Raw genomic sequence first — 12,702 nt, 5'->3', positions numbered from 1 at the left:
AGGGGCTGCCCGCCAGGCTCTTCTGCAGCACAGTGGCCGCAGATGGTGACATCTGCCTCCCTGCCTGGCCACAGGGCGGGCCCGGGGCATTTGTTCCAAGCCTGCCAGGGGCCTGAGGGCCAGAACCCCACTACAGGCTTTGCTTGAGAACAGAGTCCAGCCCAGGAGTTGAGTGGTGCTACTTCTGCTGGAGCGGTGGCTGCTCCCAGGGCTCACTAGCAGCTTCTCTCTTCCCAGATGCTCTTGACCTTCACCACCTCTGAGAGAGAATGTGTGCAGGAAAGGGCTGTGGGGAGGATTGAGAAGATGAGCTCTGCGCTATTCAGACATCCCACACTGGCGGTAAGGAGCCAGGCACCCTCCAGCCAGGCCGTCTCCCCATCCCTGCACCCCAGAGCAGCCTGCAGCTGCCCCATGCGGGGCTGCTGCCCAGGCAGCTGCTTTGGGAGCTGTGGCCGGCACGGGCCTGCAAAGCCCTGACTACCCACAGAGCCAGCCCTGGACACACGCTTGGGTTCCGGGCTTTGGCACCAGTGTCCCAGCAGCAGCCCCAGTCCTCCTGGCCACCAGCAAGCCCTGGTTCACGGCAGGGCCAGCACCCTGTGCCCATGAGTCCGACCCTCCTCCCTCACTCCAGGGCCTCTGTTCTCATCCTCCCCGTGCAGTCACTGCCGCCCCTGCTGCCAGCTTTGCTGCGGGCTCTGCCACCAGCACTGTCGGGTGTCTCTGCAGGGCTGCTGGCACTGCCTGGCTAAGCAGCAGCATCAGGGCGCTCGGTGTGATTTGGCTTCACTTCCTTCTTTTCTTTCCTTCCTCCCATAGTCCTGTGCGAGATACCTCAGAACTTCTGAAAGGACAGACATCGTCCTTGTGTTCATCGAGGCGATGAGAGACACCAGCATCTTTGACAAGAAGCGGGCAACAGACTTGCTGGACATGGTCATGGAATTCCCTGACTTCTGGCTGGCGGATGTAAGTGGCCAGTGGCTGGGTTGCCCTGCCAGGCTTCAGCCCTGTCAGGCCTTGTTCCTTCCTCCATCCCTACCCCCCAACCCCTGGTGTCTCAGGAATCTGAAACCACATGAAGGTGGCAGAGAGGAATGGGAAGGACAGCTGAGGAAGTGGCTGCACTCCAGTGACAGCGCCATCCTCACCTGTATCTCCTCCAGCTGCCAAAGATCATGAGATGCATCCACAAAAACCTGGACAGCATCAACACAGCACCAGCTCGGCAGAGCGTGGCGTCCCTGCTTCTGCTCATGGCTGACAGGAGACCTGGGAAGGTGCTCACAACGCTGCTGAGGATCGCTCCACCAGGAGACAGGTACTGGCCCCAAAAGCCACGAGGGCTTGTTCCCTGTGGGGAGAGGGGCACAGAGCCAAGGAATCCTGCAGGACACCCCCAAGGAGCAGGACCCTCCATCCCACCACATTTTCCAGCGCTGGGGCTCAGCCAGGCCCGCAGCAGCCACAGCTGAGCAAGCCAGCCCAGAGCCCCCCACTGCGCTCCTGCCAGCCCCACGGGAGCAGCAGCTCAGCCTCTGCTGCTGCCCAGGGCATCCCAAGCGTCCTGCAGCGCGGAGCCGGACACGCTGCTGTGGCCCAGGCTGCCCTGCTGACAGAGCGCTCTCTCGCAGGACTGCCCTGGACATGTGGGACATGATGATCTCCACACCCCGGCCTCTGAAGAAGATCTTAAAAAACTTGCGCAAAAGACTCCTGGCCATAGACTCCGTGTTTCCCGCAGGCGTCATCAGTGGGTCAGAAAGTCCTGACATGGTGAGCGGGGTGGTGTCAAGCGAGCCATGTTGGCAGGTGGGGCTGGGGCATTGGGTGAGGTGCTGGCTTGGCCTTGGCTGGGGGTCAGGCAGTGGGTGAGAGCTCCACACGCCCTCCCTGCTGTGCTGGGGCCTGATGGCTGCCTGGGGAGCTTTCCAGGCACGGAGTCTCTCCAAGACATCTGCCCATGGGGGCCTGTGGGAAAAGGGGACGGCTGAGCAGGACACAGGGAGTCATTGCTTTTCAACCCTCCCTGCCCTGGCCCTGCTCTCCTGTATCTCCGTGGCTGTGCCCATGGCCACCACCTGCCAGGAGGCTGCCACAGAGATTCCTGTGCCACCACCTGCCATGAAGCTGGACAGGAGGCTGGTACTCAGTGACTGGCTTTTTTGCCAGGGTGGTCTTTGATCCTTTCACAAAAATGAAACTGTTTTTCATACAGGCAAGAAAAATACAGTCCCTCCTGCCACAAGTTGTGGGGTTGCTCGACCACAGCAACACAGAAGTGAAAAGGAGAGTCCTGACATTCTTCTGCAGCGTGATGGGACACCTGAAGAGCGAAGAGGCCAGGCCCACTGTCGAGCAGCTGGAGGAAAAGCTCCTGCCCCTCTTTGATGATGTAAGGCTGATGACGGAGACTGAGCCCTGGGGGTGGGCAGCCTGCAGTGACAGCTGCCCTTCAGCCCAGCCCCGTGGACAGCACTGGGAGCAGGCTCTGCTCCCCTGGGCTCTCGTGGGATGGCTTCTGGGCTTCTGCACAACCTGACCCTGGAGCATCTCCCCTCACGTCAGCCCCGATACTGCCCCTGCTCACCACGGGCAGAGAGCTGCTGGGATTGAAGTCCGGCTTTCCTCCTTCCTCCCAGGAGTCCAGCCAGCTGCGAGAGCTCTCCATCTGCCTCTTCAGAGAGCGGGTGCAGTCAGTGATGGCGCACGACAAGAAGAGGCTTAAGAGCTACGTGCACCGTGCACTGCTCCCCCTCTTCTTTCGTTTGAGCGATCAGAACAACAACGTGGCCAAGGTACAGATTTCCACGCTGAGCACTGAGGCAGAGAGGGGTGTGCTGACAGCACACAGGTGGCCTGGGCACCAGGGGACAGGGCTGCTGGCAACTGGCAGCCTCCTCCAGCCCATAGGAAGGGTCCTTACAGACCCAGCACGAGTAGCGGTAGAGAAGCTGCCATGGCCATTTCCACCACCTGCCACAGCTGGTCTCACAGGGCTCAGCAGCAGCCTGTGGCCACCGAGGCCTGAACCGACGCATCCCTACGGGCTCCTCAGCTGTCCCTGCAGGTGCTGGGTCTCGAGCTTTGAGCCTCAGTCCCTGTCCCCCAGGGCTGTGCCCAAGAGAGCCCCAGATGTTTGGGCCAGGGCATGTCGCTGACCCCAAAGGGCAGGTGTTCCAGAAACAAAGCCAAGAATGGGGGGACGCCAGGTGTCCTTATGCAGACTGTGGGTGCCATGTCCCAGCTTCTGCTGTTCCGCAGGCCGCCAGGGAAGCCCTCCTTGGTGCAGCAGAGCTCCTGAAATGGAAGCAGCTCAGACACCTGGTGCGGACTCAGCAGACATGGAGGATTGGAGAGAGCTTGGTGAGAACAGCGAAGGCCCAGGCTGACTGAGGGCTGCCCCACATGTCTGGGCTGTGGGCTCTGCAGATGTGCCTCGCCCGCCCTGCTGCAGCCCCGAGCTGCACCCTTGTTCCCTGTCCTCAAGAACAGAACCCCCAAGGGCTCTTCCCTCTGCCCCACGCCCGGCGGGAAGGAGGACTCTCAGCACCCCTGGGACCACTCTGCTTGTGTCTGTCTCTCGGCCTCAGCCCAACAGGGCTACTGGCTGGGGGGCAGGAGTGGCCTGCGGGGAAAGGGAAACCTGGGTTACTGGGAGGAGGGACTGGTCCAGCCAGCTCGGGGTGGGCTGCAGACAGTGACATGCTCGCACCCTTGTGCTCTCTCCAGCTGGAGCAGGACAGGAGCAGGGCTCAAGAGCTCTTGAGTCAGAGCCTGCCATACCTGAGGGATGCTCAGGCCAGCTTGCGAGAGGCGGCCGTGAGGTTCATCGGTGAGTCACAGCCCCCGGGTCCCTCTCTTGGCAGCCTGGCCCCAGTCCCCACTGCTGCCCTGGCACAAGGAGCAGCCCTGTGGCTTCAGAGCCCCAGCTGCCCCGTGCAGGGCCTTGGCCTCCCCTCCCAGCCCTGCCCACACAGGTGGGCTTGGTGGCTGCCTTGCTCAGTCCCGCTATGTCAGCTCTGGGGTATCCCCTGGGGCCAGCTCTGATGAGGGGGAGGGAACAGGGGTCTGATGGAACTCTGTGCCCAGGGCTGGCTGCGCGGCCCCTGAGGGACCGAAGGGAGGAGGAGAAGCTGGCTGAGATCTGCAGCGGTGAGTAGGGAGCCTGGTCAGGAGGGGATGCCTGGGTGTCTCTGCAGATGCAGGAGATCATCTGGGCTCTGCTTCTTTCTGTTGCAGCCCTTCGGCCCTTGGAGACGGACAGTAAATCCTTCGTCCGCTCCCTCGCTGCTCAGACCATTGCCATCCTGAGCAGTCCAAGGGAGCAGCCACGATCACGATGGGCCCTGCAAGCCCTGTGCTGCTGGCGTCGCTGACCCAGGTGGAGGAGCAGCTCTGCTTGCGGAAAAATGGCTGGATTTTAATAAAGAGCCCTTCTTGAAGTTGGGTTGGATGTCTGGCTTTTCCAAGGACCCCAGAACCTCTCTGATTGCTGTGGTACTTTTGAGAGCACAGCCCGGCATCATGGGCAAGGGTGACGTAGCAGACAGGAGCACTTGCAATGAGGTTGTCCAGGGCAGCTGAGATGAATCTCACTGGGCCGGTGGGGTTTGTTCCTGGAGTCACACACAGAAATGTCAGGGTCTGTCAGGCATCTACATCTGAGCTGGCATCCTGGACTCCTTCTGCACCCAGGGATGTTCAGAGCCAGAGTCTGTCCCTTTTACACACAGAGGCAGGAGCCACAGTGTCTGTCTGGCCTTCTGTTGCCACTGCCAAGGGATGGGAGGCACCTCAGCCCTGTGGTGTGTCACCCTGCTCTGCACTCCTCTGAGATGTCCCACGCCATGAGGAATGGACATGACGACACTGGTTAAAGGAACCACAACCCAGTGCTGATTTTAGGCAGTTTGCACGGGATTTGAGGCAGTTTGCTGTGGATGTGGTCTACCTTGACTTCAGTAAAGCCTTTGACACAGTCTCCCACAGCATCCTCACAGCTAAGTTGAGGAGGTGTGGTCTGGACAATAGAGTAGTGAGGTGGGTTGCAAACTGGTTTAAGGAGAGAAGCCAGAGAGTGGTAGTCAATGGTGCGGAGTCTAGTTGGAGGCCAGTATCTAGTGCAGTGCCTCAGGGGTCAGTACTGGGGCCAATATTATTCCATATATTCATTAACGATTTAGACGAGGGAGTAGAGTGTACTATCAGCAAGTGTGCTGATGACACCAAGCTGGGAGGGGTGGCTGACACACCAGAAGGCTGTGCTGCCATCAGAGACCTGGACAGGCTGGAGAGTTGGGCGGGGAATAACCTGATGAAATTTAACAAGGGCAAGTGTAGAGTCCTGCACCTGGGCAGGAACAAGCCCAGGTTCCAGTATAGGTTGGGAAATTACATGTTAGAGAGCAGTGTAGGGGAAAGGGACCTGGGGGTGCTGGGGACAGCAGGGTGACCATGAGCCAGCACTGGGCCCTTGTGGCCAGGAAGGCCAATGGCATCCTGGGGTGTATTAGAAGGGGGGTGGCTAGTAGATCGAGAGAGGTTCTCCTTCCCCTCTACTCCGCCCTGGTGAGACCCCATCTGGAATATTGTGTCCAGTTCTGGGCCCCTCAGTTCCAGAAGGACAGGGAACTGCTGGAGAGGGTCCAGCGTAGGGCAACCAAGATGATGAAGGGAGTGGAGCATCTCCCTTATGAAAAAAGGCTGAGGGAGCTGGGGCTCTCTAGTTTGGAGAAGAGGAGGCTAAGGGGGGACCTTATTAATGTCTATAAATATATAAAAGGTGAGTGCCGTGAGGATGGAGCCAGGCTCTTCTCGGTGGCAAACAATGACAGGACAAGGGGTAATGGGACCAAGCTGGAACACAAGAGGTTCCGCTTAAATTTGAGAAGAAACTTCTTCTCAGTGAGGGTGCCAGAGCACTGAACAGGCTGCCCAGGGGGTTGTGGAGTCTCCTTCCCTGGAGACATTCAAAACCCGCCTGGACATGATCCTGTGCGACCTCACCTGGGCGTTCCTGCTCCAGCAGGGGGATTGGACTGGATGATCTTTTGAGGTCCCTTCCAATCCCAAACATACTGTGATACTGTGATATTGTGATTTGTCACAATGGTCTCCCAGGGCAGGAAAAATGGCACATCTAGTGCCTCTCATGACCACTGTCTGTGGGTTAAAAGACTCTATCAACTTCGAAGAAGTTGTCAGGCGCCACTCGAAGAAGCGAGCGCTGGTTTCATCATCACTGTCTTGATCTGAAAGACACTTATTGAACACTGTTAGTACGGCAATTCACATCATGCAGTTTGGTTTTGAATATTTTCACCTAAACTCAAATCCCCTTGAGGTACACACCGAACTTCTCCATCCTTAAGCATCACCCACCAGGTGCTGCCAGGTCCCTGGGGAAAAACAATCCCGCGAATGGGCTTGACTTTGCTGAGCCAGGATTAACCCAGACTGCCTTTCCTAACATGTTTTTCATGTGTACTACAGGGACTTTATCTCCTTCTGCAGTCCGTAGAATTTCTGATTGGGCAGGCCCAGCTCCATTAGTTGATCCTCTGGTGTTGACCAACCAAGTGGCTTTTGCTAAATGTGACTCCCAGTTTTAAAAGGTGTCGAGGGTTAAGATTGCGGGGTGACAATAAAACCCTGGCAGATGTATTGTTAACCCCCTCTCCCCCCACCCCCCACTTCCCCCTCCCTCTCCCCCCTTTCCACTCAGGACAGACGATCGGGAGGGAAAGAAGGACAGAGTGAAGAGAGTTGGAAAAAATTAAGGATGTTTTACTAATGCTACTAGTAAGAATAGAGAAAATAATACAAAATATACAAAACCAATCTTGAAAGTCTCAGCAACTGCAGAGCCGGCAACCAAAGTCCTGGACTGGACTCTGCAGCCAACCGGAGCTGGATTCAGTCTGTCACTGGCCTCAGTTCGCAGGGACGACTAGCAAGGTCCTCTCCTAATGTCGGCCACGAGCAGAAGGGAAAAGGGCAAAGGGATGAAATCCTCGTGATCTCCCACTTTATATGAAGTATGCACGTGAATGGAATGTTATACACAGTTGGTCAGTTTCTTGCTCATGGGTTTCTCGTCGCCCCTCTCGTGAGATGTCCATCCCTGCTTATCAATAAGTTTGCATTCCATTGCTAGGTTTACCAAAACATGTGTCTAGTTCTCCAGGAAAATGCAGTTAATATGGAGCTATAGCTGACAGGCAAATTCACTAAAAGAGAAACTTTTTTTTAGCAAAACCAGGACACTATCAAAACCAGCCTTTAAAGCTTGGTGTAGGAAAGAAGCAAACAGATTGATGTCTCCGGGAGCTCTGCGGTGCGATCAGACCAACTCTCTGGGCACTACCCAGCGAGACACATGAACCTTCCCACACGGACACAGCTCCCGAGCACGACTCCAGCCCTCCCTCATTGCTCCCTTGCATTTTTCAGCATGGCTTTTGCTGTTAATTTAGCAAGAACTCCTCCTGTTGGCAAATTACTGTTGGTAATACATAATACATAATACATAATACATAATACATAATACATAATACATAATACATAATACATAATACATAATACATAATACATAATACATAACACATAATACAGATTAAAGAGAAGTACACATTGCTGAGTCAACACCTTGAACTGGGCACCTGCTGAATTGGAACTGGGAGGCTTAGAGGAGCCAACGCAGCTGTGATTTAGGGCCCAGCAAGCCCCGTGTGTCAAAACTGTTCCAAATCGTGCCGAGGAAACAGATGCTTCCCACAGAATGATGTGGGTATCTCTAGATGTACATCACTACCTTTCTGGCCACGGCCCCAACTGACTCGTTGCGGCACAGCCCCGCAGCACCAGAACATGTCGCCGGTCACCTCCCGCCTGAGGAGCGCAGGTTGCACAGCTGTGGCAAGTTACTTGCTTTGTTCCATGTCAGTTTTACTCCTTTGGCTTTTTGGGAAGTGAGGCTGTTTCACGTCCACTCCATCATGACGTTCCAATTTCCCTGAAAGTGCTGGCGTCACCTTCTCCCAGAGAAGGACCGTGCTGTGAGCAGGAGGAATACACCAGTCCAAGCCAGGAAAAGAAGGGCTCTGCTCCGGGGACGTGGCGGTGCTGTGCTTTGTCCTGAGCCCCCGGCCGATCGCAATACAACTCTGCCCTTCCCAGGCAGAAATTCCCCGCAGGGCAACTGGGCAGCTGGAGGCTGGGGAGAGAGATGCTGCTGCTGCCCGGTGCTGCCCCAGCCATTGCAATCAGCTCTGGGTCTGTGCAGTGCACGGGGGTGCTGGGGAAGAGGAGGATGCTGCGAAGGCTGCAGCCCGGGCCATGCAGCAGCCACAGACAGCCATGGCTGGTTTGCAATGCGCCACACAGGGATCAGCAGCTGCTGCGGCTCTTGGCTGACTGGGTTTATACCTGAGCCTCCCTCCATTTCTGGGCCCCAGAAACCCAGGGCAGAGTAACTCGCATCCGAGACGAAGCTCTGAGCGGGTGGATTTCTTGTCAAGACCAGCACTGTTTGCGGCGCTTCTCCCCGGTGTCTCAGGCCTGAACGTGCTCTCGTGACGCTGGCAGCCTTGTGCATCAGAGCCTTGTGCAGAGATGGGTCATGGCTCAGATTTCCAGCAAGGGAGCGAGCAGCCGGCTCTTCCTGACTTGGAAGACCCTCGGTGGAGGAGAGGGACCGCATGCGGGTTTGGAGGGTCTCGCCTGTATCAGCTCATGCAGGTGCTCCAAAACACCCCCGCAATGGGGAGGTTCCTTGTGAGACGAAGGGGATGCCGTACGGTGCAGGTCAACCAGGCCAAGTCGGCAATAGATCTCAAATGTTCCAAGTCCTGGACTGGAACTGGAGACAGGCGGGTGGGAAGGGAGCTTGAGGGGGATCCAGCCAGACTGCCGGCTTGCGGCAGCACCAGCCCAGGACTTCCGGCAACCAAGGCCGGGACACCCCGAGGACAGAGATTTCCTGCAGCCTTCTTTGTCCCGAGGTGGAGCAGGAACAGAGGAGCACAGGGGGAAACTTGTCATTTTTTTTTAATTGGCTTTATTGATTTTGAAAACAATCCAAGGCCGAGCAGAGGCTGGCAGCACCATGTCCTCAGGGCAGGTGAACGCCGCGGTCGCGGCTCTACTCCTCTTGCTGTCCCGCGGTGCAGCTGCAGCGGAAAGCCCTGCGCAGAGCCCGGAGCGCCCTCCTGAACCGGGAAGGCCGTCGCCGTGGAGCCGCGCCCTGCGCTGGGCAGGCGATGTCTGCGCTGGTCTCTCCCCCATGCTCTGCAGACATTGGAGAAACCGTGTTCTTTTCTTCTTCCTTTGCAGCTGGGACGAGAGGGGCTGTGCTGGCCTGTCCCTCATCCTCTCCTGCCAAATGAGCCTCAATGGCTTCAAGTCCTGCAGGTGCTGGTGCTGCCATTGGAACATCCATGCATTGGGCCAGGTCCTGCTGTTCCAGCGGTTGCTGGCCAGGTCCCTGGATCTCAGCCTCAGCCCTGCGCACCGCCTCACTGACGATGTACTCCACAATGTCTGACAGGTCCACATCGTCCTCTGTGGGGCTGTGCTGGGCAGGTGCCGGGCGCTCTGCCTCTGCTGCCGCCTCCGTGTCTGTGCAGCTGGTCAAGCCAGACCCCTCCTGGGGACCTGCAGGGGCGTCCTGCAGGTGCTCCTGGACCGAGGGGTTGATCCAGGTGCTGTGGATGGTGTCTCCGCCTTGGCACCCCTCTTTGCTGTTCTCATCTTGCAAGTCCATGTGCTGGGCCAGGTCCTGCTGTTCCTCTGGTTCCTGGCCAGCTGCCACGATCTGAGCCACAGCCCTGCGCACGGCCTCACTGACGATGCGCTGGGCTGTGTCCCACAGAGCCGCGTCGTCGGCTGTGGCGCCCTGTGGGGCAGGTGCCGGGCACTCTGCCTCTGCTGCTGCCTCGCTGTTGGTGCTGCGAGGCCAGCCAGACCCCTCCTGGGGACCTTCATGGTGGTCCTGCAAGCGCTCCTGGACCGAGGGGGCGACCCAGGTGCTCTGGAGGGTGTGCTGGCCCAGGCTGTGGCTGATCTGCGGGCAGGAGGAGGAGCAGGACACCTCCTTGTCAGTTGGCATCTTGGGTCTCCTCTATCAAAGAGCCGCAACGGGCACCCAGGGGAGATGCTGCCTCGTGAGAAGCTGCTGCCTCCTGAGAAGCTGCTGCTCCTGAGAAGCTGCTCTCCTGGGAGTGAGCACCACAGGGCTCTCGCTCCTTAAATACCCCCACGGTCAGGGCGGGGACCCCCGTGTCACAATGGCCTCTGATGATGTCGACCCCGTGTCACAATGGCCTCTGGTTATGACGTCACAGAGCCCGGGCGGTTGTCATGGAGACACCCACCTCCGGGCCTGGCTGGGACTGGCTGTGCGCGGCGTGGGGCGGGCAGCCCCTGCTTGGAGGAGGAGGGAGCAGAGAATGGCGAGGGAAGCTGTCCCCAGCACACAGGACCCCGTCCCCCTGAGCTTTGCTCAGATGCTGCTGCCTGCTCCGCTGCACCTGCAAGAATCCACATTCAGAGGTTGTTTGCAGGACAAACCAAGGGCCACTCAACAGCCTCACCACTCTGATTCTTTGTTTCAACATGATCGTCATGAGTTTTCTTAAGTAGGTATGCGCCTCCTTTGAAGAAATAGGCTGAAGCCACATTCACAAAACCACACAGTCCATTTTCAGCAATAGAATCTACCTTTTCCCCCTTTAGTGACAACCAGGGTTCTCTCAAGGTGCGCTATTACAGTGCTTGTGAGCTGTTCAGTGACTCACTTGCTAAAGGAGGTGGCCTCATCCAACTCCCAGTTTTAGCCTGCCGGCTCTCCAATGCATTGCCTCTGCCACCTTCCTTCTACCGGGCCCAAAGTGCATTCTACTGCCTGGTTAGGGAGATGCACGTGCCACCGGTCTCAAAGCATCCATCCCTCTGGGGACCCATCCTAGCTGGCCATTACCTCTCAGCTGCTGCACCAGCCAAACCTTTCTGGAACAGCAAACTCTCAGAATCTGCTCCAGCTCTGTAAGAGTCGGTCCAAAACCAGAATCTGCCTGAACATCGTCACCAAGAACAGACTGACAGTGACTTAGAGAGAGGCCTGAGGAGAAGCATTGTGGTGCACAGGTGTCTCCAGCCTGGAAGGCTACTGCTAACAATGGCTGCTGTGTGGAGTTCGCCTGCTGCTTCAGCCAAGCCACCCCCCATCTCCTAAAAGGGATTGTTAGACGGGTCTCTCTGACCCAGGGACAATCGCTGCCGTCCAGAAGATGGATTCTTGCCTGCAGCCTCAGTCACACCTTGTCCCCCACCCGCTCCCTCGAACAAAGGACAACAAAAAAGAGCATGCCCAGAAGCTCGCCAAGGGTCCTGAGGCCACCCGATGGACCAGAGAGATACCCCTGAATGAGGCCACGCAGGTGCAGACAAGCGCTGGCAAGAGAGGCGAAGACTTTTAGAGCCTGCGCAGTTAAGCCCGGATTGAGAAACAAAGGCGGAGATTGGCCTGAAACAATGGGAGCCGGGGCGGGGGTGAAGAAGTATAAAGATGGTTCCTGACTGGACGTCATTGAGATCTCCCCACCAGAGGATCCCAAACCACCATGGAGGACCAGCAGGACTCCACGGGACTGGACACCAGAGGGACGCCTTTGGAACTCACCTGCTGGTAAAACAGTCCTCATTCCCATCTTTTCCTTCTTCTTTCCCCGTTTCTTTTTCCTTTTCCGTTTTCTTCCTCTCTCGCTATCGCGTGCCGCTTTACGGGCAAAATAATAAAGTAGCACTGTTTGATTGCATTCTAAGCCCTTGGCATTTCAGATGCCTTAGTTTTGTTCTTTGAGAAGAACGTAAATGAACCATCACGAGTCCATCACTGAGTGGACCCTAACAAGGTCCTTGCAAGCTCTCAATCTCCTTTTGCTCCCCTAGCACACTTCTTCCCCCCTCCATGCAGTTTGGTTTCGGCCTAGGGAGCAGAAAAATCCTTGGAAAATGTAGGCATTCTTTTCATGTCCTATGTCAGCACGGGAAAAGAAGAAAATCCCAAAGTCTCCACATCTACACCGCCCTAAGTGGAAGGCCAACGTGTCCCCACCATCCACCAGCATGATGTGCCACTAGTTCATATACGACTCAGTGATTTTGAGAGAGGTGCAAGAAAACAGGCACCAAAAATTAGAAAAAAAGTCTGAAAGCTTAAGACAAAATAGCACTTCTTTAGAAGGATATGATTGGAAGCCGCTCTGACCTGCACTGCTAACAACTTGTCCCGGTTTTGTTAAAAACAAGTTTCTCTTTTAGTGAATTTGCCTGTCAGCTAAAGCTTTCATATTAGCTGCATTTTCCTGGAGAACCAGACACATGTTTTGGTAAACCTAGCAATGGAATGCAAACTTATTGATAAGCATGGATGGACATCTCGTGAGAGGGGCAACAAGAAACAAGTGACCGAGAAACTGACCAACTGTGTATAACATTCCATTCATGTGAATACTTCATATAAAAGTGGGAGATCACGAGGATCTCGTCCCTTTTTTTGCCTTTTCCTTTCTGCTTATGGCCGACATTAGGAGAGGACCTTGCTAGTTGTCCCTGCGAACTGAGGCCAGTGACAGACTGAATCCAGCTCCGGTTGGCTGCAGAGTCCAGTCCAAGACTTCGGGTGCCTGCCCTGCA

At 56.4% G+C, this 12,702-nt stretch overlaps 1 protein-coding gene across 3 annotated transcripts; it reads left to right on the top strand.

Moving 5' to 3' along the window:
* Positions 1–232: 232 nt before the first annotated feature.
* Positions 233–4,429, top strand: LOC135576648 (uncharacterized). Of its 3 annotated transcripts, XM_065043356.1 has the most exons (10): positions 233–342; positions 823–972; positions 1,170–1,324; positions 1,638–1,779; positions 2,222–2,398; positions 2,646–2,801; positions 3,268–3,369; positions 3,736–3,838; positions 4,096–4,158; positions 4,246–4,429. In XM_065043356.1, exons 1-10 carry the CDS (start codon positions 238–240, stop codon positions 4,380–4,382), a joined length of 1,290 nt encoding a protein of 429 aa, XP_064899428.1. In that variant the 5' UTR covers positions 233–237; the 3' UTR covers positions 4,383–4,429. The 3 variants fall into 3 exon arrangements, 2 of the variants coding, with proteins under 2 accessions (XP_064899428.1, XP_064899427.1); XR_010468436.1 differs by having other exon boundaries at positions 3,736–4,158; positions 4,246–4,330; XM_065043355.1 differs by having other exon boundaries at positions 3,736–4,387.
* The last annotated feature ends 8,273 nt before the right edge of the window (positions 4,430–12,702 follow it).

Source organism: Columba livia, chromosome 29 (genome assembly GCF_036013475.1).
Source record: "Columba livia isolate bColLiv1 breed racing homer chromosome 29, bColLiv1.pat.W.v2, whole genome shotgun sequence".
Taxonomy (NCBI): domain Eukaryota; kingdom Metazoa; phylum Chordata; class Aves; order Columbiformes; family Columbidae; genus Columba; species Columba livia.
Note: the sequence above shows the minus strand (reverse complement) of the source record. Positions and strands in the feature narration are given on the sequence as shown.

Bases quoted from the DNA above. Each gene is read 5' to 3' on its own strand.
- LOC135576648 (XM_065043355.1), top strand. From the start codon at position 238: ATGCTCTTGACCTTCACCACCTCTGAGAGAGAATGTGTGCAGGAAAGG. The intron at 2,802-3,267 runs GTACAGATTTCC...GCTGTTCCGCAG, and splicing joins AGAACAACAACGTGGCCAAG to GCCGCCAGGGAAGCCCTCCT. The intron at 3,370-3,735 runs GTGAGAACAGCG...TGCTCTCTCCAG, and splicing joins GGAGGATTGGAGAGAGCTTG to CTGGAGCAGGACAGGAGCAG.